The sequence below is a fragment of the Neolamprologus brichardi genome, chromosome 23 (assembly GCF_056152115.1).
Source record: "Neolamprologus brichardi isolate AB-2024 chromosome 23, ASM5615211v1, whole genome shotgun sequence".
NCBI classification, from domain to species: Eukaryota; Metazoa; Chordata; class Actinopteri; order Cichliformes; family Cichlidae; genus Neolamprologus; species Neolamprologus brichardi.
This window is the reverse complement of record NC_142125.1, coordinates 37,616,936-37,640,678: the sequence shown is the minus strand read 5'-3', so window position 1 is coordinate 37,640,678 and position 23,743 is coordinate 37,616,936. Positions and strand designations below refer to the sequence as shown.

Genomic DNA, 23,743 nt, shown 5'->3' with positions numbered 1-23,743 from the left:
GTATTAGTGTGGACATGGCCTAAGTTGGTCAGACCTGCTGTGACATGCAAGCCAATTTGCAACCCACCTCCACCCCAGCTCCTCTTTTACAGGCTATTTCTGATTAGACCTGTCACTGACACTCTGAGCCATAAAACCAAATGCTACTCCACTACTTACACCCTGACACTAAGGATATTCCATCAAGCACCACTATAGGTTTAAACACAACCCAGCAAACCTAAACAATCCAGTGGCTATTATATATTGTTAGGATTAGTTTTAGTGCTAAAAGGCATGAAAAGCAGCAGGTGTTACAGCTGGGGGGGATACACTGTTTACGATGAACTTCTAGAAAAATAAAGAAGCAAACACTTCACCCGTTTTAAGTTGCTCAAAGCTCAGACTCCTCTACATTCACAGTAAATACAGTGAGCTTCCCCTAGAAGCTGTCTTTGTACCACGCAAGAGAAAATAACTGCCTGAAATCTAATCCGAGAAGAGAAATTTGAAAATGTGCACTATGAACATTTTGTAAGGCCTCCGAATGCTTTCGATTTCTAATGTGAATGAAATGAATGGAATGCTGAAGGTCACAAAGAAACACTGTAGTACAAATTCCTTCAGACTCAGTTTGAGCTCAAACGCCGGACATTTGACACTAACTCCGGGAGCTCCGAAGAAATCGGGCTACCAGGAGAAAAACACGGCGCAGACTGGGTGTAACAGCGATATAAGATACTTTCATACTCCAAAGAGGTTCTTTCATAAAAGCACTGAAAGAGAACAGGGTCATAAGAGGAGCCACGCAGTTTTTCTTACACTATAAACATATCTGAGCTTTACAAGTAGTTTAAATTGACTTCCTTGAACCTTTTGTTTCAGTGTCAGTTTCAGTCAGACTCTGGATACAAGAACACACTATCTGTGCACTAATCTATCCTTTCAACTCACTGTACAGCTCTGACAGGGATACTCGAGTGTTTTCCATGCCGCATCGATGCAAAATCCAGCACAAACAACACAAAGTCCTTAACCTGTTTTCAGGTTTCACATAACATCGCATCATCGACCAAGCGCACGCAAACACACTTTCCTTAAGTGATCCTTGAACCGAGCAGACAGACAGATAAATGTAGAGACGGGCATTTTCAAAATGTTTCTGCTCAAGAGCGAAATGAGCTTTGATAGATACAAAAGCTCATAATGCAGACGAATTACCTGCAGCAGCAATATGATGCTGGTCGATGGACTCGGCTAATTAACCTCAGCAGCTGCTGGATGTAAAACCGCTGTGCTCAACTGCAGACACGAATGTTTGCTGTGTGGATGCATAAGAACGCTTTCTACAAGACGTTAAAGCCTCTAAAGCATGGAAAAATAATCACTAGTCAGGCAGGCACTCAAACACATCCTTAGGATGGAAGAGGCAGACGGGCACATTTAGTGTGTCTGCATCTTCTTGATATCCGACCACCGGCACGAAACTCCACAATAATTCAGTACAAGCATTTGGAAACATCCAGTATGATTAAGGAGAGCGCAGGAAGGTGGGAGGTGTGTCCTGTAGCATTGTGTGTTTAAGTGTGCGTTTGCTCATTTGCACGCTTTTAACTGCAAACTTTTTCTCTGCAGTTCTTTCCGCATCTGCGTATTTATGTTTTTAGTGGGGAGGAGTCTGCACATCTAAAGTCAATCAATAGAACCACTAGAGAGAGGGTGTGTGTAGTGTCTTTGTGAGTCTATCTCTAAGTGTGCGTGTGTGTGTGCGCGCTTAGGGGACATCAAAATGTCTTTGAGGTGGAGGACTGTGCTGGAGATAAGGGCCAGATCTCACGGGGCACCAGCAACTTCAACAACTTCGACAGATACAGGAGTGAGAGCCCCCCTCCCTCACTCACTCACTCCCCCCCCAACTCTTTAAGTCTCTCTCTAATGCACAAATACAAGCAAGTGTTAGATGAAGACTGTAGAGTCTCTTCAAAGTGCACTTGTTATGCCAAGACTGCTGGGCCATTAATGAGGGCAAACTATTTTCGGAAGCAGCAACTTAGCTGTTTAAAGATGTGTGATGTGTTCGGCGCGTGCGTGTGTGTGCGCGCGAGTTTTATATCAAGGTCTAGGTGTTCGGGAGTGTATGTGTGCGCAGCTCGCCTAGGTGTGAATATGCATCAGTCACTACAAAGCCCCCGCGTGTCTTTCTCACAGTGCTTTGAAGTAATGGGAAGGGAATAATCAGAATAACCAGAGGACAGAAAGGAGAGAACAGGCGAAAACATCATTTACGCAGAGCGAGTGACTTTCAAGGGGCCAGCTGGCTTTCTGTGTGTGTTTATTGATAAGATGTGTGAGGCTCGGTCACATTGTGACCCCGCCGGCCGCAACAGGTAAACGGTCACTTAACACCCGGGGCGTGCCGACAAGCATGGACACACTCGCACGTTTCCTCTGGGGCCCCGCTGTGGCTTGTGTGTGTGACTTCCTCTGGCATCACTGTGTCAACAAACCAGAGAGGTACAGGAAGGCCAGAGCTCGTGCTCCGGGTGCGTTTGTGTGTCTGTGGTGCAAAACAAAATCAAGATGAAGAGGATTTGCTCCTTTGAAAGGAAAAGAAAGGGAAAATGTCACAATGTAGGGATGAGGCAGAGACCACAAGTGATCAACAAAGAAGAGTTAGGGGCGTTGTGTGGATGCTGCGTTTTTGCGTCTTCACGCTCTCTTACCAGCTCCCTAGGCAGGAACGCGTCCTCCTGCCGAGCCACCACCAGAGACACGCTCTCTCCCTGCTTGGTGCTGCGCAGCATGGCCACCAGCTCCTCCTGGCTACGGCCTGTCATGTCTACTCCGTTTACCTACACACAAACACACGCGAGACGGGGGAAAAAAAGCAAACACACAAACAGGAGTAGATTAAAGCTTAGTGTATTATCCACTGGCAGTGCTCCACTAACACGTATCGAATGAAAGTAACAGAGGATCAGATGGAGATGCTTCTGTGTGTGGGCTGGTTCTCCAAAATGAAAATAAAACATATGTTCTTGTGTTTCTCTGCGATAGCTTGGCTATATCGGTGTAGCTTAGGGGTTCTCAAAATGACATCTGTGACACAGCCACGGGGTCCGCAAAATAATTTGCGATAAATCATAAAAACTAGCTGCTTGATAAAACAAGTGGTTGGTTATCAGAAAAGCAGATTTTAAAAAATATGCTCTAATTATAAGTAAACACTGCTCAAAAACATTAAAAGCATCAAGTCAGTTAAATTTGTGGGATATTGATCTGGTCAGTTAAGTAGCAGGTGGAGTCTGTTCATCAGTTTCAGCTGCTTTGGTGTTAATGAGACTAACAGCAGGTGCTCTAAAGGGACAACAATGGCACGACCACTAAAACAGGAATGGTTTTTACAGTTAGAGGTCACTGACTTTTTTCCTTCTTCATCTTTTCTGACTGTTTTTTTTTTTTTTACCTAGTTTTGCATTTGGCAGAGGTTACACAGGTATACCATCTCCTCCAGGATGGTGCACCAATTTGTGCCATTGCCTGAAGGCTTGCTGTTTCTCCCAGCACAGGAGACAGATTCCAGGAGACAAACAGTTACTCTAGGAAAGCTGGACAGGGCCGTAGAAGACCTTTAACCCATCATCAGGACCAGTGTCTGCTCCTTTGTGTAAGGAGGAACAGGATGAGCACTGCTAGAGCTACAAAATGACCTCGGATGGGATGCTGGTGTGAATGTCTCTGACCAAACAATCAGTATCAGGGACCAAAATATCCTAATGGGCCCTGCGCTCACTGCCCGGCAACTGGCATTTGCCATAAGATACCAGAATTGGCAGGTGTGTTTTCCACAGGTGAGAGCAGGCTCACCCTGAGTACACGTCGCACACCGTGTGATCCAGAGAGAGTTACACTTCCTGCTGATAACGACAGGTCTCGGCTCTACTTCGCACACATTGGATGATCTTCATAAAAACCTGTGTTTTACCTCCAGGATGCGGTCTCCTGGCTGTAGGCGTCCATCCTTCACTGCTGCACCCCGCAACAAAATGCTCTTCACCAAGATGGGCCCCGGCCCTTGGACAGATGAATCCCTTGTTACCACGGTGAAACCCAGACCCTCAGAGCCTGTGGGAACGAGGCAACATGAGTCATGAACATGTGCACGGGGGATGTCTGCTCCTGAAAATGAGACTTAATTACAAATTTTATGACTTTTTAATTTCATTTTAATTGAATTTCCCTCTCATCATCCCAGCCTTTCACTTTTCTCCTTCTCCAAGTTTTCTCCCCTCTCTCCCTCTCCTGAACTCTGTCTGCAGTCTGCGTCTTCTCCCCATTAACTACTGTTTAAGTGCCTGTTTCCCTATGGGGGTTAGTTGCCTGGCTCAGCCTCTGAGCCCCCGGGAGCAGGCTTCTCTCCTAGCCGGATTAGACAGACTCTGTCTTTAATTTCACGTGTGAGCAGGCCGAACGGTGGCTGATGAAGGGAGGTAGAGGGAGAAGATGGAACGAAGGTGGAGGTGGAGAAAAAAAAAGGAGTGACGAGCAGAGAAAAACCAGAGATATTATTCCCTTCTCTAGCTTTCTCCCCAGGGGTTGCGATGTGATTTCCACAAAGATTTTCCTTGTGCTTTTGAGCCTACATTTACTTTGTGTGTATTCATTTACAAGTGTGTGTGTGTGTTTTCTGAGCCCACACACACATGCATGAACCATCATCCCCCAGAGCCTCCACCCTCTCCCTTTTTCACGGCCTCACAAGCCCCAAGCCATGAGTGAAATGTGCCACACTCTGTGTGTGTGTGTGTCTGTGTGTGTGTGCAGGGAGAGCAAAGCCGCCGTGGCATACTAAAGGCGGTGAGCGATGCTATCTGGTCTCCGAGCTAAGCCTCTGCCTGCCCTACATTAGCGCACCTAAACCTCACCGCCTGTCAATCACGGAGAGAAGGAGCCTGTTGCCGAGGGAGAGGGTGTTAGAAACCCCATAATATCCTCTGCTCTGATCTTGCATCAGGTGAAAGGGATAGACAGGGAAGAAAAAAAAAATCTAACAAAAAGAGGGTGAAGAGAAATGGGGAAGAAAAGTGTGATGGAAAAACGAAGAAACTAACAATAAAACAGTCGTGAATGGGCTTTGAGCTGGAAAGTGTGAGGCCCAATTTCTTCTATCCTTTCATCTGGATGTCTTGCCTTTTTTTCTGGATACCACACGCGTGTGTGTGTGCATGTAGCCCAATTACAGCTATCTTTTCACTGCCCTGTAACACTACGAGTTGCTAGAACAGACCCTATTCACAGTCATAAGAACCCATTCCCATGCTATCAACACTTCAGCACTGAGGGATAAGCGATGAGGTGCCTGAGATGCCAGACTGAGTCAGTCTAGGTTTAAACCTAAGGGTGTAACAACGAGACAGCTCTGAGTCATTATTGAGGAATTGGAAAAATGAAAAATATCTTCATAGTGAAATATTAAAGCTAACAATAGTGGACGGCAATTTTATTGGAGTCTGAATGTGATAAAAATCAATCAATTGTGTCAGTGGTGAGAACAACATCCAGGGCTAAGTGAGCCGCTTTGACTTTAACAAATCTGGAGAATAAAAGCTTTTAAAAAAAAAGAGCACGAGCAGTCAAGAGTCCTTAAAAGGAGAATGCAATGGCAGAATAAATGGGAAAACTCCAGTATTTTTGTACTGCACTTGTAAAGATGGAGGCCTCACAAATAATGAATAGTATCAATGTAGCAGAGCCTGAGAAATCCTGCACAAAAACACTGAGTCAGAGTCTTTCACAGGGGTCCAGTGGCTCTGAATCCACAATATAAAAGAAGAGGTCGTCAGTCAAGGATCCATCTTCCCATGGGCTGTTACGTCTCAACTTTGCTGCTACTGCTGATGGACTCGTTACGTTGCTAACAGAGCTGTGGAAAGGCCGTTTTAAGATAAGAAAACTTCAAGTCGCATGAAGTGCAACAGCTCAACGTCAGTGAGGAGCAGAGAAACGGAGGGATTGCTGAATCGCTGTAGCTGTCTGAGACACTGCTGAGCTGTGGGTTCAACTTTGTTGAGAAATACATAGTTAACAGTCTGGTCCATAATTTGTTAGACAGAGATCATAATTTGCCTCTTTGCACCACCTGCAGCACTGTTTTTATACACAGCTCACAATTTTTGGGCAAAGTCTAATCTGGTTGTAAAACCTCTTTATTCCCATTCATGAAGGCATCAGTTGAGCGTAGACCTCGACAATGATACGTGTTCTTGGTCTTGACTTGGTTAGATGATGATTTATTAATTTTTTTCAGCATTTCTGTGTTGCTGAACTGACGTATTCGTCCTTTCTAAGAATGAACCAGATAGCTGATTTAGTCAACTAAGATTCGGTTGTCTGGCTGATTTTGGTGTTTCAGCCCAAAGACGGGTGTTAACCCTTTAAGACCTACCATAGAACCAAGTCCGCCAGAGCTTATATTATATTTTTACATGTTGTGGAGCCATTTTTGGGAGCATTTCAAGTTGCTATACATCAATACAACCATTACAGCCTAGATTTTAATAATATGTATGCATTAAGTGTATAGTAATTACATAAATTGCAAAAAAGTGCAATAACCTACAAAAAAATTGAAAATCGTTTTTGTTTTTTAACATATATTTCTAGTTAGAGAAATTTAAGAGGCTTATCCCTCAAAACTGTAAATACAAAAAAGTTGCACAAAATAGTTTCCCACCACAGGAAATTTATTTTAAGTGTCTTCATAGTTTTATTTTTGAAATACACCAATTTCTATATACTGCAGGGAAAAAAATAAATAAATATTATACTGCAAATTTGCAAAAAAAGCAGCATGTGCATCAAAATAAACTATTTCCAGCAGTGCAATATGAGTCCTAAGCATCCCAGAAACGACACAGAAAGTCATAAAGTCAAACATAACTTTTAAAAACACCAGTATAAGCTCATGAGGCCTTGATGGTAAAAAACTACATTTCTGCGAAAATGACGTCACTTCCGCTTTCGGGCAGGACATGGCGGACATGTGATAGTTCGTGCTGATGGATGTAGGAAGTGTTATGAACAGCTGATCGGATCGGCAAAGCCTGTTTCTGGAATATTATGTTTTTGTTGCTGCAAGCGCTTTTTATGCAGTTTTTGCAAAGCTATATGTGGAAGGAAACTGTGACCGAGGACAAGCTGATGGCATAAGATGTAAGTACAACTCCTCCGGTTTCATATGCAAAAAAAAATTATTGCGCTAGCTTATGTGGTTGCAGTGCTACCAGGATTTAAAAATAGTTACGCAAAACAGAGCGTGCCCGCTCTGACCGGTTTTAAAGGGTTAAGTGACCTACCTCACATACATAGACATCTCTTTGAGCCTCATATTTAAAATTAGAGTGAAAGCTATAAATTACAAATTCAACTTCAGATTCACATTTGCTTCATTTGTCATGAAGTAGCAAAACAACAGGTCTCACCTGGATATGAAACTACTTGTCAATTAAATGTCCAACTAATTTGAAGCTTCTGAAAATGGGGGCTGTGTATAAAAATGTATGTAATTCCTGCTCAGTTACCGCAAAACTATTTATAAAACCTCTTGAATTAAAGCTGAAAGTCTGCACTTCGATCAGATATTTACAATAAGGACCTAATTCAAATAATCAAGGAGTTGCTTATACACCATGGATTTGGAGAAACATAACATCCTTAGCTTAATTCAATTCAATGCATACAGCACTAATTGACAACAACAGTCACCTCAACGGGCTTTATATTGTCAGGTAAAGAAAAAAAAACCCCAGCAAAATTGCACTTTGGCGACAGTGGGAAGGAAAAACTCCCTTTTAACAGGAAGAAACCTCAGAACCAGGCTCAGGGAGGGGCGGCATCTGCCACGACCGGTTGGGGGTGATGGGGGAGAGAAAGAAAAAAAACTTAATGATGGAACATGATGATCATCAGTGAATACAACACATGTATATAAGAAATTTACCTTTATATTTAGTATCTACTGTTATCTATTGTTAGCTAGTTTATTGTGATGGTGCTGTATTTATTATGTTGCTCTTTTTTGTTTGCTTTCTCTTCTGTTTTTTTTTTCTCCACACAGGTGATCCAGTTGTTTTGTTTGTTTTTCTTTCTTTCTTCCCCCCTTTCTCACCGCCTCTTCTCCCCTCTGGTTTTCTTTCTCTCCCTCTCTTTCTTTCTCCCTGTCCTATCCCCCAGTCATATCTGTCCCATTTGTAGCGACCGAAAATAAAATAAATTCATAATTATAATAAAGGTCAATCAAATGGACCAAGGCCATGATGATCCACTTGGTAAAATAAATCCGCTTGGCATCTTTCTTGGCCTTAAGACAACAATTCTGATGGCTAAAGATCCAAACGGGAGACACACAAAAAAAAGAAAAGAAATTTACCTTTCTTCAAGTCAATATTCATCTTCTTGCCACCCTTCCTTCCTGTGAGGTTAGACATGTTGGCCGCAGCAGGACTCTTACTGGCCAGCGGGCTCTCACTGCGGGGCCAAGTTGTCGGAGACGAGCTCGCAGCCCTGGCTGTGGACGTGGGAGACGCTCTCTCTAAAGAGCCGTACACAGACTGAACAGACTCCGCTGGTTTTGAGTTTACCAGAGTTGGCTCTGGGGTCTTCGTGTGTGCGTCCGGTCGCCTCATATCTGTCCTGGTGTTCATTTTAGGTTCTGGTTTGAGTTCTGGTTTGGGGTCGGCTCTAGTGTGCGTCACCACTGGACTGCCTTTGGTAGACGAGTCTTTGCTGTCGCTGGTGAAAAGCTGACCTATGAAGCTTTTCTCATAGCGTGACTTGTTGGCTACAGGAAGAACCTCCACATGCACTGAAGGCGAGCCCATAGCTTGGCGGAAAACCTCCTGAGACCTAGAGAGGGAGACAAGGCTAATTTAGGAAAAGTAAAAAAAAACAAGATGACGACTTTAATCGCTCTCTCTTTGCTTTGTGGAACATTACAAACCTGTAAACCAACAAAGGAGAACTCAAAAGTGAGGCTGAACACAGAAAGAAAGAGAACACAGAATTGGAAAGCAAAGAAGGAGAGGGTGAATGAGGCTTGTGCTTCACTAAAGGGCTGTATTATAGTTTGGATTAACAACAGTGACTCCTCCAGCTGGCTTGGGACACTGTGGTCCCTATCAGATGGTGAGACCTTGAAGCAGGATCCTATTCCAGCTTTAATAGACCACTATCAGCACCACATTCACACAAAACAGAGAACAGAGTGAGATGCAGTTAAATTGACCCATTCAGAAAGAGATATAGGACGGGGGAAAACCCCCCCAGAAAGGACACGGATGGGAGTTTGAAGTGTGTGCGCTGAAAACATGAGAAAAAAAATAGAATAATACAGAGACAAAAAAATACGCCATCGGTAGAGCAGATGTGGTGTGAGATAGGATAGAGCAGAGAATGTGAAGGATTTGTCTGGTTAATAAAGGAAGCAAAGTGAGTGACAGGTGGGGTATTTCTACAGCGTTATAGTGGTGACAGCATGAGTGGGAGTACACACACTTTTTTTTTGCTTTTACGTTTTTAGTTCCTCATCACATCCCTGACACGCACACATATACACCACATGTCTCGGGTTGTGTCAGGATAAGCCGATCCGCCTCAGATCCAATTTGGATGATGTTAACAAATAAGTTTCAAATCTTTTCGTCTTTTCCTAGCAACAAGGTCACAATCTTCTGCCAAATGGAATCACCTGGAACACTTATTTTTGCCATTTGAACAAAAGAATAATCAGACAATCAGCAAAACCAAAGCGCATAAGGACGGATTAAGCAAACAGCAAACAAAAAAACTCACAGGAGCCAGGTCCGGAAGAAGAAGAATGGAGAAAGACAGGGAAACATAGACGAGGGGAAAGAAATGGGAAAGGGAGGGGGGAGTTGCTCAGTTCAGTAAGCTTTTAAGATCCTCCACAGTCTGGGTCCACAGTTTAATTACGTCTCCTTTAGCCCTGTGGATATTCTCAGAGGAGAGCTAAAGATAAGCAACATCAACAAACGCGAGCAACCATTGTCACCGTCTAAACAAGTAATGCAATTCCCACCTGGTGGCAACCAACGTCTTCAAGGTGGCTAAAAACACATTTCTGGAGCAGCTGATGCAAATCCTTTAACTCTTTCCTCCAAAAAGACGACTTCTGACGACCCCCCCGTTACCACAGCAGAACATCTGCCTCTAGCTCACCTCAAGCATCCTCCTGTCACACCAACCCCTCTACGTGTCCTCCTTCACTACATCCATGAATCTCCTCTGTGGTCTTCCTCTTTTCTCCCTGCCATCCAGCTCCATATTTAACATCCTTTGCTCACTATATTCACTCTCCCTCCTCTGCACATGTCCAAACCATTTCAACCTTGCTTCTCTCCATTTCCCATGTCTGTTAAAAGCTCAGCCATGACAGTAAACATGTAAGCCGTGTTGCCTGTAAGGTGTTAATCTGTTTATTTTATTAAGAACATATCCTCATGCATGAAACATACGCTCCATGCTGAAACTATTAAGTCAATCTAATACACTGTACATGTTTCAGATCAAATATTAGCTTTGATTTTGGTTTCTGTGTTGAAAAACTGCACTCCCACACACTCGCCTACTTACTGTGCAAAGGTCTTGTCTTGCAGTGGTGTGTCATTGATTTGGACGATGCACTCATCCTCCTTGAAGAGATTCTCCTTCTTGGACCGACTGTTTCCCTCGATGCCTTTAATGTGGAGGCCAAGGGGTCTTGGGACAAATACAGTATGGAGTCAATATGAAATCACGGAGATAAACACACATGCCAGCACTCGAGTAACTTCTGCATTTTTATGAGTCAACATTGCCATCTGCCTTTCCTTGCGCAGGCCTGCTTGATTATGAGAGGATGTGGAGAAGAGAGCGTTTATGTGAGCTTACCGTCCATTGAGCGAGGAGCAGTATGGGACCACGTGTATACCCAGGGGCCCACGGTCACCAGGGAACTCGACTGTCCTCGTCAGACTACTGTCAAAAAATACACAAATCAGGGACATTAAATCCTGAAAATCCAGATACAGAAAAAAAACAACAACAACAAAAAAAGCTACACACACTCAACCTTTCCATTTGCATTTTCCTCCAGGCTACACAGATAGGGATACAAATTAGCTTACCGGTAGCCCTGCCAAACATCGGAATTATGTGTGTGTGTGGGGTGTGTGCGATTGAGGACGCAGGTGGCTACTTCACCCCTTATCTACCTGCCTCTCAACTACCCAATCTAGCCGGTGGACAAAAGAAGAGAGCAGGAGATAAAAGAAAGAGACAGATAGAGGAGCAGATACAGATGAAACAGAATGAGGTTCTCTAATAATCTCTGCAGAGCCTTGAACTGTGGCTTTTAGCCGCAGATAAACAAGGACAATACCACTAAAGATAAACAAGAAGAGGGCTGCTTTTGATATTGGTTAGAGGAGAGAGGGGGACCTGCACGCTACGAGAAGATCAGAGAACTCCATCTCTGTCTGCAGGTTTGTTCTTACAAACACAATTATGGATCATGTCTTTACCAAATTAATACAGTACGGAATTAATATACTAGTGTGTGCAGATTAAAAGCATTCTTTAAGTTTAAAACTGCTTTTTTTTTTTGCTTATTTGTAGGGATGGGTACCGGTATCCGGTGCCATGATGGCACCGGATACCGGCATGATGGTTCTGACATAAACGGTAGTAACCAGAACGAAAAGCAGCGCACATTTCAGTGCTTTTTTTTCTGAGATGTCATACACTTTGAATTCTAGCCAATCATTTTACGTTTCCGAGGATAGTAGGCGGGTCCAGGTATGTACGTTCTTTTAGAGCAGAGCTACAGATTAAAAATGCCCAAGGCGAAGCGGTCAAAAGTCTGGCTGTACTTCACAGCAAAATATGCAAACTCAGCAGCCTGCAACAAGTGCTTTAAGGTGATACTGTGATACTGTCAAAGGAGGTAACACCTCAAATCCGATGAAACACCTGGCGACGCATAGCGGTTTTTTTAAAAGCCGAGAAATGCGCCGTATTTGATAGCTTGCTGCGAGACCTCACACCAAGCACATCTACTGCGGGTGTGGTGCCTGTTATCAGACCCGGAGTTAGCAACATCCCCCAAAAACCCGAAGAGGAGAGTCCTGGCCCCTAGCCCTGCCAGTGTAGCAGAAATGATGACGGATGATGATGGCAGCAGCAGCCGTTCTTCTCTGTGTGAGTAGCTTAATGTTGTTCGTGTGTAATTTACGTTGAGTAGGCTAACCACGTTATTACATTAATGCATGTAAGGTGAACTAGCAAACACTGTCGTAGTTACATGCGGCTGTCTTCTTGTTTGATGGCAGATACTCCCTTCACCCTGGCCAAAAAGGCTAAAATGACCAAAGAAAAAGTGGAAAACAGTTAAACATGAGAGGTTTTTGGACAAAGTTTGTGTTTTTTCCATTGATTAAGCTCTGCTTCCAGCCAAGAGTGATATCATATATGCCCTATAGCTGCAGAAAAGGCTAACATTGTTATCTTTTTACAAAAAAACAGCTAAACATGAGAGGTTTTTGGACAAAGTTTGTGTTCTCCATTCTTTAAGCACCGGCACCATTTCAAAAGTACCGGTTTGGCACCGGTATCGGATAAAACCTAAACGATACCCATCCCTACTTATTTGTATGCTTTGGACAAATCTCGAGTATACATTTTGCTTCTGGGCACCAGAGTTGTTGCTGATGTGGAAAAAAGTTGTTATCTAGATGGGTTTAGAGTGGAAATTAAACTGTTGACCTTTTTGTTTGAAAAAGCAAAGCCTAAACACAGTGGAGGTTACCCACAATGATATTTTTAACATGTGGATGACAAGTGACAGGTCCTTAAAGCAGTACTACTGCTGTCTGTCATGTTATTTTTGTCATTTCATTGTTGTGCATTGTGATGTGATGCAAACCACACAGCGCAGCAGTCTCGCTACCGTCTTGTAAACCTTCCCTTTCACCCTTTGCTCCTATCCTTCAGTCACAAATCGCCCCAGACACTCGTCTCCACCCTGCCTGCGCTCCGTTCCTCACCTCTCTTGGGCACTCTCCATCGCTTTCAGGCATTTAAACTCATCTCCCTTCACCTTTCTTTCCATCTCCCTCTCATTCACACGTGTATTTTCTCTTACGTCTACAGAGTTTGATTCCTCTCCCCTCCAGAGCATACCTCCACCTCTCCAGGCTCCTGCTATAACTACAGATAACCATGTCGTCTGTGAACATCACAGTCCAGGGAGACTCCTGCCAGACCTCATCTCCACATAGGATGGATGTGGTTTGCTTTCTTCTCACAAAAACATGACCAGATCGTTTGTGAAAAATTACAAAATAAATAGCAGTTAAACACAGAGATCTAATTAATGGAACGTTTTGAATATTTTATTCTCATGGTGGCTCATCTAAGTGTGCAAATCTCCATTTCCTCCTAACTGCATACTCAAGTGTCACTGAAGTCACTGAAACCTTAATTGCTACTAATGTGTGTAACTATAAACTGTAAACTATAAGTCCGTTTGGAAACCAAGTCTCTTAGTTTATTGTAACTAAATGGATTTAATTGATTGGTTCTTATGTAGTACTCTTCTGCTCCACTCAAAGAGCTTCATGTCTCATTCACCCACTCACACACACATTCACACTCTGATGAGCACATCCTGAGATGAAAGTATTTTTCCCGAGGATACTTTGGCAAACCGGAATTGAACCGCCAGCCCTCTGAATAATACAGTGAGCCACAAACACCCCATACCTCTTAAAAGTTATGTGTACACGTAAAACAATGACTTCAGGCATCTGGAGAATGAAGAAAAGCCTAATATGTTACATTACATTCATTAGGCGTGTGCCATTTGTCCACTGTGAGTCTGTGGATTCTGCCTCCACAGAAAGAGGTCGTCCAACCTTTACGAACGAGCAAATAAACATCTGTTTAGTTGTAAAGTAAAGGTACTTTTTACCCGACATCACTGGGTGAAAGCACGGCTATGTTTTCAGCCTGTAGCAGGGGAAAGGGAGACTCTTTCATGTCCTTATTTCAAGAGACATTTTCATTTCAATTCAGTTTTATTTATATAACACCAAATTACAACAGCAGCCACCTCAAGGTGCTTTATATAGTAAGGTAAAGCCAATAATGGAGAGGAAACCCCAACAATCAGCCCCTATGAGCAAGCATTTGGCAAAAGTGGAAGGAACCGGAAGGAACCTGTTGTTCCGGGATCAACATTACAAGTGACCAATCACATTGTTGTGACGTTATTCTTTTGCGTGCCAAGCCATTCGTGCATTTATGAAATTCCAATGTCAGTTCTGCTTACCGTTTATTAAAGGGTTACGGTTAGGGTTTGGGTCAGGGTCCGTTGATCGGCGGACAGAAGCGGTTTCTCGCAGCTTAAGTGCAGTTTTTTGTTTTACGGCGGTTTTCCCCAAAGTCGCAAAAGTATGACGTCACAACATTCTGATTGGTCACTTGCAGTGTTGATCCTGGAACAACATTTAGTATGATGATCTGGGAACAACACCAACACGACAATATCAGATCGTGCATCTGGTCATCAGAACACAGCCTGGAACATAACGGCGAGTATGAAACCAGATGTGAGATGAAACAGGAGCCCAGGAAAGTGTTAAAGCTCAAGGAGATCTGGAGGTAGAAGACGTCTCCTTGTTCTTATATTATCCAAGATAATAATTCTGTCTTCCATCGTTTAGGCTGCAACAGAATCTGCATTTCTTTAAAAGTTTCCCACATAGCAAAAAAGTTACAAGGCAAAAAGTCACGAGTTTTAAAAAAAAAAAAACTTTTATGTGTGTGTGGGATTTGAAAGGAAACACAAGAACGAGTCTGAGAACAAAAGCACAGAAGTTCAAGGTTTATGTGCCTCACGCACGTACACAAGCCTAAGGACTAGCTGGGATCATTACAACGCACTCCTCTGTCACTGTCACCCTGCTCTCGTTAACCTCTGCCAGGGTCACACACATACTGTACACACACATCCAATTTGCATTCTTATTGCTACATCGCTCGCTCGCAAACACCATCAGTCACATTCCTCCAAATTGAAAATTCAGATACACACATGCATCGCATTTACATCTATTAGAGAACACAGTTACATCTAAATTACAGATGTGCACAAACCATGAATTACACAAACGCACGCATGCACACACGGTGTGAGAATTTACTTTCAGACAGGGTACACAATGAGGCCAGGATTGTTTAGCATCATACAAACACACAGGTACAAAGCTAGTCCTGCATGATCTAAATAGATTCACGCGGTGTGGGGGGGGGTTAACAAACAAACACACACACACACACACACACACACACACAGCTTTAGCCCATTTACATTCATATAAAAAACAAGCGGTGGCACAAACAAGCTCATCAGAGGCAACAGTAGCTTGTTAGCGCTGCACGCTAATATGCAGAATAGCTCCGCTCACCCATTTTAGCATCCCACTGACACAAACACAAACAAACACAGTCATTCCACTGGGGAGGGGTGCGAGGGCTGGGACTGGGGAGGGGGGGAGCAGTGGGATGGATAAAAAGAGCAACGAGGAGTGAGACAGATGGAGCTCCCACTCTTGGTTGACTTCCTCTACGTCGACAGAGGCCGAGTGTCTAACACACTCGCAGCCGGGGCTCCTGAAAATGTGCCCTCGCTCGCTCACCGTGGTGTCTTCAACTGCCAACCATCTGTTACCATGGCAAACTATCTGTGAGAGCCGTGCCTCCATTGTATCACGGGGCTGTCAAGACACCACTGTACTGTAAAACGCTAAAGAATCACCATCTGTCATTCCAGCCAAGTCCTCCCTTCTGAGCGCCCGCGACTCTGAAAAGAGCTATTTTCTAATCGGGGTGATGGTATGAGGGGGGATCGGTCTGCTGCTGCACAGGAATGTCACACAATCATCGGCTTTCCCGTCACGGGCTTCCTGGATGAGACAGGTGAAGGGGCTGCGGTGCAGGGTTTAATTGTTACCATGGTTACTGTGACTGACAGCCTCAGAGAAAGATGAAAAATGATGATATGACTCCCGTCGAGCCGGACGTCTGCAAGTGATGACTCCAAAAAAACAAAAAAAGGCAGATGTTTCCACAGTGAGACGTCTATTCAAGCCTGAATACTGTACATTCACCCACCTCTACACACACATTTGACTTTTACAGGTCAGCCAGCAGTGCTTGGCCAATCATGATCAGATTATCCCAGAATTATTACACCAAAACCACCAGAAGCCACGCCTCCATAAAGACACAAAACAACCATCATTAGACAAAAAACAAACAAACCCGAGCAACAATAAGTGATGCATCCTGACCACTGCGTGACACAAAACATCTGCAAGGTACACAGACGGAGACACAAATAACCATAAATGATGTCTGCCCGCTTCCCTTCAGGGAGTTTTTACACGTTTGGGCCGATCCTGGAAACTTGGTGCTGACTGACCCTCAGTGTGCTCTTGAGACAATGAGACAATGTAACTCTCACCCTTAAATGTATGAAATAACTTTAAACGGCCTTTGCTGTCCACAGTGCTTACCAGATCATTGCGTGTCACCTAGTCAGACTTAATTAACCTAATTGTGAAAGCACTGAACTCAGCCTAATTAACCCTGTCAGCTATCTCACTGCTAACACGGGAAACCAAACATCTTTAGAAATCTTTTTTTAACGATTGCCTAAATGCTACACCCTGTCATCACACCTGAGACAACAGATACGCTGGTTTCTGATACTAAATGGTGCCTCGGTGCTTGGTTGCTCTGAGGAATCGAAGGAGCGATCCTACCCGGATATACTCGATTACCTCAGATGTAACACGCGTTTAGCAATAATTCAGTTTTTTAGTTGGTTATAACTAAACCAGATATGCAGATTGCTGGGATGACCGGAGCACACGGCACACAGGAAGAAGTTATAATCAAACTTAACTGAATTAATCATACTCAGTATACTGACAGTGACATAAGCCAGTGTCTGACGCCACATTATCTACAGATAATGTGCTAAACACTGACAGTCTGATTAATCAAAAGTAAAATAAAGATATTAAGTATTAATTCAAAACATTATTAGTAGCCCTAGGTGTAACATTAATATCCCCAGCCTCCCTTTTCATCTAGACTCCAAGCACAGCTGTGCAACACTGCTGTAAACTGAGCTTGGGGCTATTTTTAGATCTAAAATCAGATCTGAAATCTGAAAAAGACTCTTTAATGAGCTTTTAATCTAGGCTTTTCATATTCCTCTGCAATATTATTAGTACCAGTGTATCTGCTAGAATAAATGTGAACTGTTATTTGCATTTATGCAATAATCCAGGCCCACACTCACTTCTGTTGCAGCCTCAACAGATGAACAACTGTCCCACCCACAACCTCATAATGGGTTACACACACACACACACACACACACACACACACGACTGTTTAATCCTGTCGGAGTGTCGGGCTGTCAAACAAAGAAAAGAGTCGTAATCCTAGTCTCCATCCCTGTGCCACACCAAGCTACCTTTAAGAGTGACACCTGCACACACACTTACCTGAAGTTAATCTTGCTCATCTTGGCAGGGGGGTCTTCTGCAAGTCGGTCCAGAGCTCCTTTCAGTACATTGCCGATTTCCTGTATTAGACGCGAACAAACAAACAAAAACATTAAGTCGTTGACAGTTGCAATGACAAATGAACAGTTTTTGACCTGTACGCGCGCTGAACAGCAGCCGGTCGGGGAACACGAGGAGGCCCGCCACCAATTAGTAAAACAATCTCACGCCGCCATCAATCACCTTTGGAGACAGTGAAGAGAGAATGACCACCGGACGCTGAGCTCTTACCACACGCCGCTGTCCTTCCTTCACTCTTTGTACATTTCTATCTATCTACTTCTCCCTGCCCTCCCACCCCCTCCTTCATCCATCCCTGCCCTGTTTGTCGGGGCAAGCTTCTATTTTTAAGTCTACGAAGAAAAAACACAACAAAAAACCAACAACCCTGGGGCAAACGAATAAAAAGGAAGAGGGAGAGAGAGAAATGTGGGAGCGACAGCGTCAAACTGTTGCGAGACGCTCAAACACACTCGAGGGGTGGGACTGAGAATTCGCCCCAGATCGGTAAAGACAAGAGGGGAGCAATTAGGTCCTTCTGCCTTGTCACTTTCATTGTGTCACCAGTACTAATGGCTGAAAAGCTCCCCGCCCACCAGCCCACTACTTAGCAACCCCACCACCACACCCAACTCCCCTATGGACCCTCTGTCACAGTACAGAATAAATATATGCTTTACATCTCACACACACACACTTCCTGCAGATATTACCTACACATACCGTCTCTGCAGAGCTGCAAACGTGGAAAAAAAACATGATGTGTTTATGAATACAAACACATATGCTGCCTGCACAAATAGTGACCCACTTATCTGGGCTACGTGAGATTACCCCCCCACCTACAATGGAGCACATGTTTGCGGGGGCAGAAAAGATGAGCTGGAGGCTCCATTGTTGCTGTGCATCTTCTCGCCACGCCATTAGCTAACGCACACGCAACACATGCTTCTCCATCTTTGGTACATCCTCATCACAGAGTGAGGAATGGAGCCCTGGGGAATGCGAGGCTGGCAGGAGTGCAGGTGAACACGTGTAACGTGAACACGCGCGCTTAGCTGTACATCCCGTTTTAAAGGAACTGCAGCACCACGCACACATTAGGTACAGTAGCATAAAATCCTCCTCGTGTGCCTGCGTCTCTTCTAAAATTACATACGTTATATAAGATAGGAGATGCAAGGGTACATAAACACACACATAAACCTGCATATATTTAATGCTTTAACATTAAGGGATCGCGCCAATCTCTGATTGGGAGCACTCAGGTTTAAGTGGTTGTAAAAACAGCAGAATCCCTGCTGTGCTCAGCCAATCAGCTTGCCCCTCTCAGTGTTTATAACTCAGCACACTTAAGAGGAACATTAGTGTCATTCCAGCCTCTCTAAGGAGAGTGAAAAGGCTGCAGTGTTTGGGTTTGCAATAGTAAAACTTTTAGAGATGAGATGTTTATTACATTAGTGTATTTATGTAACGGATACTCATACTAACCCATGTGCTACTGGGCTATAAGGTCGTCTCCGTGTGCATGTCTGGACTGATCCCAGTGCAGTTGCCATTTTAACATCGCTCCCTGAAAGTCCCCTTCGGACCGACTGCATGCACTTTCTGTAACTTACAGATTTGTCCTGAGACAAAAACAATCTAGTTTTCACATGGAGGACCATTATTATGAGAGCTAGGTCTCCCAGTATGACTCAGAACAAACTGGACTTTTCCAAGTTCAAAGATGATGCATCAGATCAGGAGAGGTGTATGCTAAGGTTTGTAGTATATGAACTTTGAATTAGTTAAATGGGACATTTACTCACACTGATGGATGCATAATGGCCAACTCTGAGTTCAGTATCTTGCCCAAAGGTACTCTGAGAAGCAGATTGGAGTAGCTGGGGATCAAACCACCAAACTTCCAATTGGAAAATGACCCGCTCTACCTCCTGAGCCGCCCTACTCCAAATTATCAAGGCATCTCAGGGAAGACATTAGGCAGAAACTATCTGAACTGTGGTACATGCGCTTGCCATTATGCTCATGGGCACGCACAACCTCCTTGCGACAAGAATAACGTGATGGTTGCTCAGTTATTGGACTGATTTTATTTTTTTAAATGAAACCAACTGCAAATAGTTGCAATGATTAACTGGTTGCCCTGAATTTGAGCATGTGAAACATTCAAATTCTAAGTGACCACAATCACAAAATTGAACAAGAGGCCTCACGGGACCGTGATCTGGCTCTGCAATCAGAGACAGACTGGCAAAGGTCTGCACATTTATAACCACAGACACAGACATGCCAGTATGTTGCAATCAATCTGAGTCACTCTGTGGTGTTGACTACAACCCATGTGCAGCACATCTCTTTGCACTAAGGGACTTGATTTGGTTGTATGCCTGTATAAAAGCAAGGTTGCTGAGTACCTATGTCGTTTTTCAGTTAAATTTCTGTCCTGCAGTAATGATGTCACTATGTGTGGAGGATATTCTGAATTTTTAAATCTATGACGTTATGCTGGATTCTGAGTAAAAGGAGTTAATTTGGATTCCTGCTTTAGGTGAACTTGTTTGTATGTAGAAGGCAACAGATTTGGGAAATTTCCCCAATTCACCACGAACACAATTCCAAACTGATGATCACTAATAGCAAACCAACTGCATCATTTTGCATCTTTTACTGTCATATTGACGCGCCAAAGTCACTTTGAAGACGGCAACTAACTGCAAGTGGTTGCATTCCTGGTCCCCATCAGTGAAGCAATCATTGTAAACAGTCACAGTTTGGTTGTGTTGCTGTCTCCAACCACTGTTTTCCCCATGCGTGACTATAGCATAACATAATCTTCCCACACCATGTGCACCACTTTCATCCTTTTAATATGCAAATGAAACATAAGCAACAGCACCGAAAGAGATCCAGCGGCGCATTAGGAGACACCCATGAAGGGGAGCTCATTTTAAAATCAGGTTTTTGAGTTGTAAAAGATTTTCATTGCACCTCACACTGATGACTTTAGAGTGATCAGCACTATTCATTATTTTAACACTTATCTTTACCTTTTTTACACCAGTGTACAATAATGTCCCATCAGCAGACACTTTGTTTACTTCTGACTGATTAAAGTTCATATTCAGCTTCTTTCACTATTTTTAAAAGAATATTATATGAAGCCACAGTCCTTTTCCACAAGCATAAGATAATGAGCACTAAAACTCAAGTATTGTTTAGCTCTGATAACATCTAAACCCCCTCTGAGCTTACACATCCCATTGACACTTCAGCTTCTGTCTTAGCTTAAAAACGGACAGCGCCTTTCATCACTTATGCTTTAAGTGATATTTCCAACGCTTCAGCTTGTGCTATCACTTAAGCTCCTTTCAGCACCGTCTCATCAGCTGCTATTGTCTGGGTATCCCATATGAATATATATATTTTTTAAAAACCTGATGAAAATCAAAACTTTAAATGTTTCAGATGCTTCAAGTGCAGTTTTGACACTTGTTTTTCTTTAAGAAATCATTATGTAATCTAGTTTCTTCTCCGAGTGATTAAAATGTGGCAGGCTTTGTGGTGCCAGGACGAACGCTCAAATAATTTGCGAAACCTGTCTGAAAAGCTGCCTAAGCACGACTAACAGGTTGTCTTCTCTGTTATTGTGCCGCACGCCGCCAAACACGTTTCTGTTTGGAGGCAGAGTCGACGCTGTGAGTGACAGGGCGGTGCGCAGACATATGAGAGATGAGATATTTGTGTGTGTGAGCTGTTGTTGTCAGACAGATGAGTAATGAGGTGTGTGTGCCTCTTCCGTGTATTTCCTGTAGCAGCCTAGTTTGAGAAATAGCGTGCGTGCATGTGTAGGGGAATGTGTAACCGTGGGATCACAGTGTCGATGTGCTCGCCGGTGCCCCCTGACCCTCGTCATATCCATCACATCGACTGACCGCCGCTGCTTGTGCGCTTTCCCACACGTTGTCTTTAAAAAACACACAAATGCACCGCTAAATGCTGCAGCTTTGGAAACGTCAGCACCAGATGAACACGATAAAGTACGAATGACTGTTCAACTGCACTGCTACACCTCGACATATTAATAATGAGACAAAAACGTGAGAGAGAAAAAGTGAAAGAAGAAATATTATCCAAGCATTAGAAGAAGGGAGAGTGCAAAAGGTGTGAGGAGCAAGAGAAAAAGCAGCAGCTCCTGCAGTTAGCGGGGTAGCATTAAATGTCTCATTTATTAGCTACGAACATAGAAAGAAGTCTGGATCAATTAAAGGGTCGACTGCATGTTTAGCACTGCTCAGCCTTTTGCAAGTTTCATTAGCTCTTCAGATATAAAGGGAAAGGCTAAGAGAGGTGTGTGCTGCATGTGAGTCAAAGAGAGAGAAGTGGAACAACCTTAGCTTTCACCATAGCAGGCAGTGAAATCAATTAAAGGGGCAGGATGCATATTTATCACCTTATCAGGCTGAATTAGACTTTATCTAGCTTTCAATACCTACTTCAAGACAGAAAGGGACAAAAGTGTGTATGTGTGTTGATTTAAGTGTGTGTTGATTTGAGTGAGTGAGTGTGTGGATGAGAGTAAGGGGGTTTCCAGAGGAGTTGGTACAGTGGATGAGGGAGGATGAAGTGATAGCGTATTGATCTAAGGAGTCCATCAGGCCGAGGACTCAATATGCCCAAGAGCTGTGACGGCCTCACAAGCTTTCACACAAACACACACACGACACTAAGGCTCCCTTTCCTCCTCCACACGGCGCCTACATCATACATAAATTCCACAGGCTGGATCGCAGGTCTTGATCAGATTACTGATTACTGCAGCCGCGAGCAATCATTAATTACTTTAAGACTAATCCCTGATTCTTACCCTGCAAATCTTTTAACGGCTAAAGAAACACATGAGTGAATGAGCAGGAGTTAAGGTTCACGGTAACTCACCCAAGAGCACAAACGAAAATCTTGAAGCTCCCGGGTGTGAGCAGCTGAAAAAACGGTTTTCTGATCTTAGTAAGTTCACGTGGATCAGAAAGGGAGAGCACCGTTCAATGCTTAACTCAAGTCAATTTGACTTCAATTCAATTTATAAACACGGCAAGTTAAAAAAAAGGCTAGTGAGAAGAAAGAACTTGGTGCATCCTGGGAAGCTGCCAGCAGCATAGGTCTGTTGCAGCGTATCTAAGGGAGGATTCAGGGTCACTTGATCCAGGCGGAAAAAAAACTTTAAGACAAATCTTTAAAGTAGAGACTAGAGTAGTGTCTGTCTCCCAAATCCAAACTGGAAACTAGTTACACAGAAGAGAGGCCTGAAAACTGAAGGCTCTGCCTCTACTCTTAAACATCCTACAAAGTAAGCCAAAAAAAGTAAACCAACAGTGTCAAGGCCAAGTGCTTAAAGATGATACAGATGTTGATTACTTAAATGTGAGTCATGGGTTAAAAAAAAAACAATAAATGCCTTTTCCAACACCTTTCTCTGGAGCTGGATACCTATAATAATCAAATTCACTCAATCTCAGTCAAGAAAGGTGGTTTATGTTGGAAATTAATTCAAGAGCTAGAGGTCACATCTCTGTCAGACTGTTCTTAGATCCACTGATACTGAGTAAAAGTTTATCTTGTAATAACTTGTAATTGTTATCTTAGTTGAGAGTATTTAACCACAAAGTAAACACAAAGTATAGCTAATGGTAATGTGAAAGTTTTGCTGGTATTCTGTCAGATAACAGTTTATTACAGCTCATTCATAAGGGAGCATCACTGTCTGCCACCATGGGTCCCATAGCAATCCATTCAAAAGGTCATCTCACTCTGAATCACTCAAATCCATGGTGGCACTGGAAAAACAGGCCAGAAAATCCTCAAAGTCAGGAGCACAACTACTCTTAAGCGTCTTATTTGTACACATAAACAAAAGACAAGTTGGGCAGTTCATGTGGGGACACGGTTTGCAGTCACCTTTTCTCACAATAGCACCAAAGCTCCACATCAGACTCACTATGTTCTCACTATGGAAAATACTGAGGGTGCTTCCTGGGCGGAGAATGCACAAAGGTATACATGACATT

General features: G+C 43.4%; 1 protein-coding gene across 1 annotated transcript in view; it reads right to left on the bottom strand.

Moving 5' to 3' along the window:
* Window positions 1-23,743, bottom strand: part of pard3ba (par-3 family cell polarity regulator beta a) — a 205,305-nt gene that overhangs the window by 124,084 nt on the left and 57,478 nt on the right. Inside the window, exons 5-10 of the mRNA XM_087836160.1 lie at window positions 17,616-17,695; window positions 10,927-11,013; window positions 10,630-10,755; window positions 8,408-8,883; window positions 3,965-4,104; window positions 2,703-2,831 (exon numbers count right to left, since the gene is read on the bottom strand). Coding sequence (XP_087692286.1) covers window positions 2,703-2,831; window positions 3,965-4,104; window positions 8,408-8,883; window positions 10,630-10,755; window positions 10,927-11,013; window positions 17,616-17,695 — 1,038 coding nt within the window. The remainder of the gene's footprint in view (window positions 1-2,702; window positions 2,832-3,964; window positions 4,105-8,407; window positions 8,884-10,629; window positions 10,756-10,926; window positions 11,014-17,615; window positions 17,696-23,743) is intronic.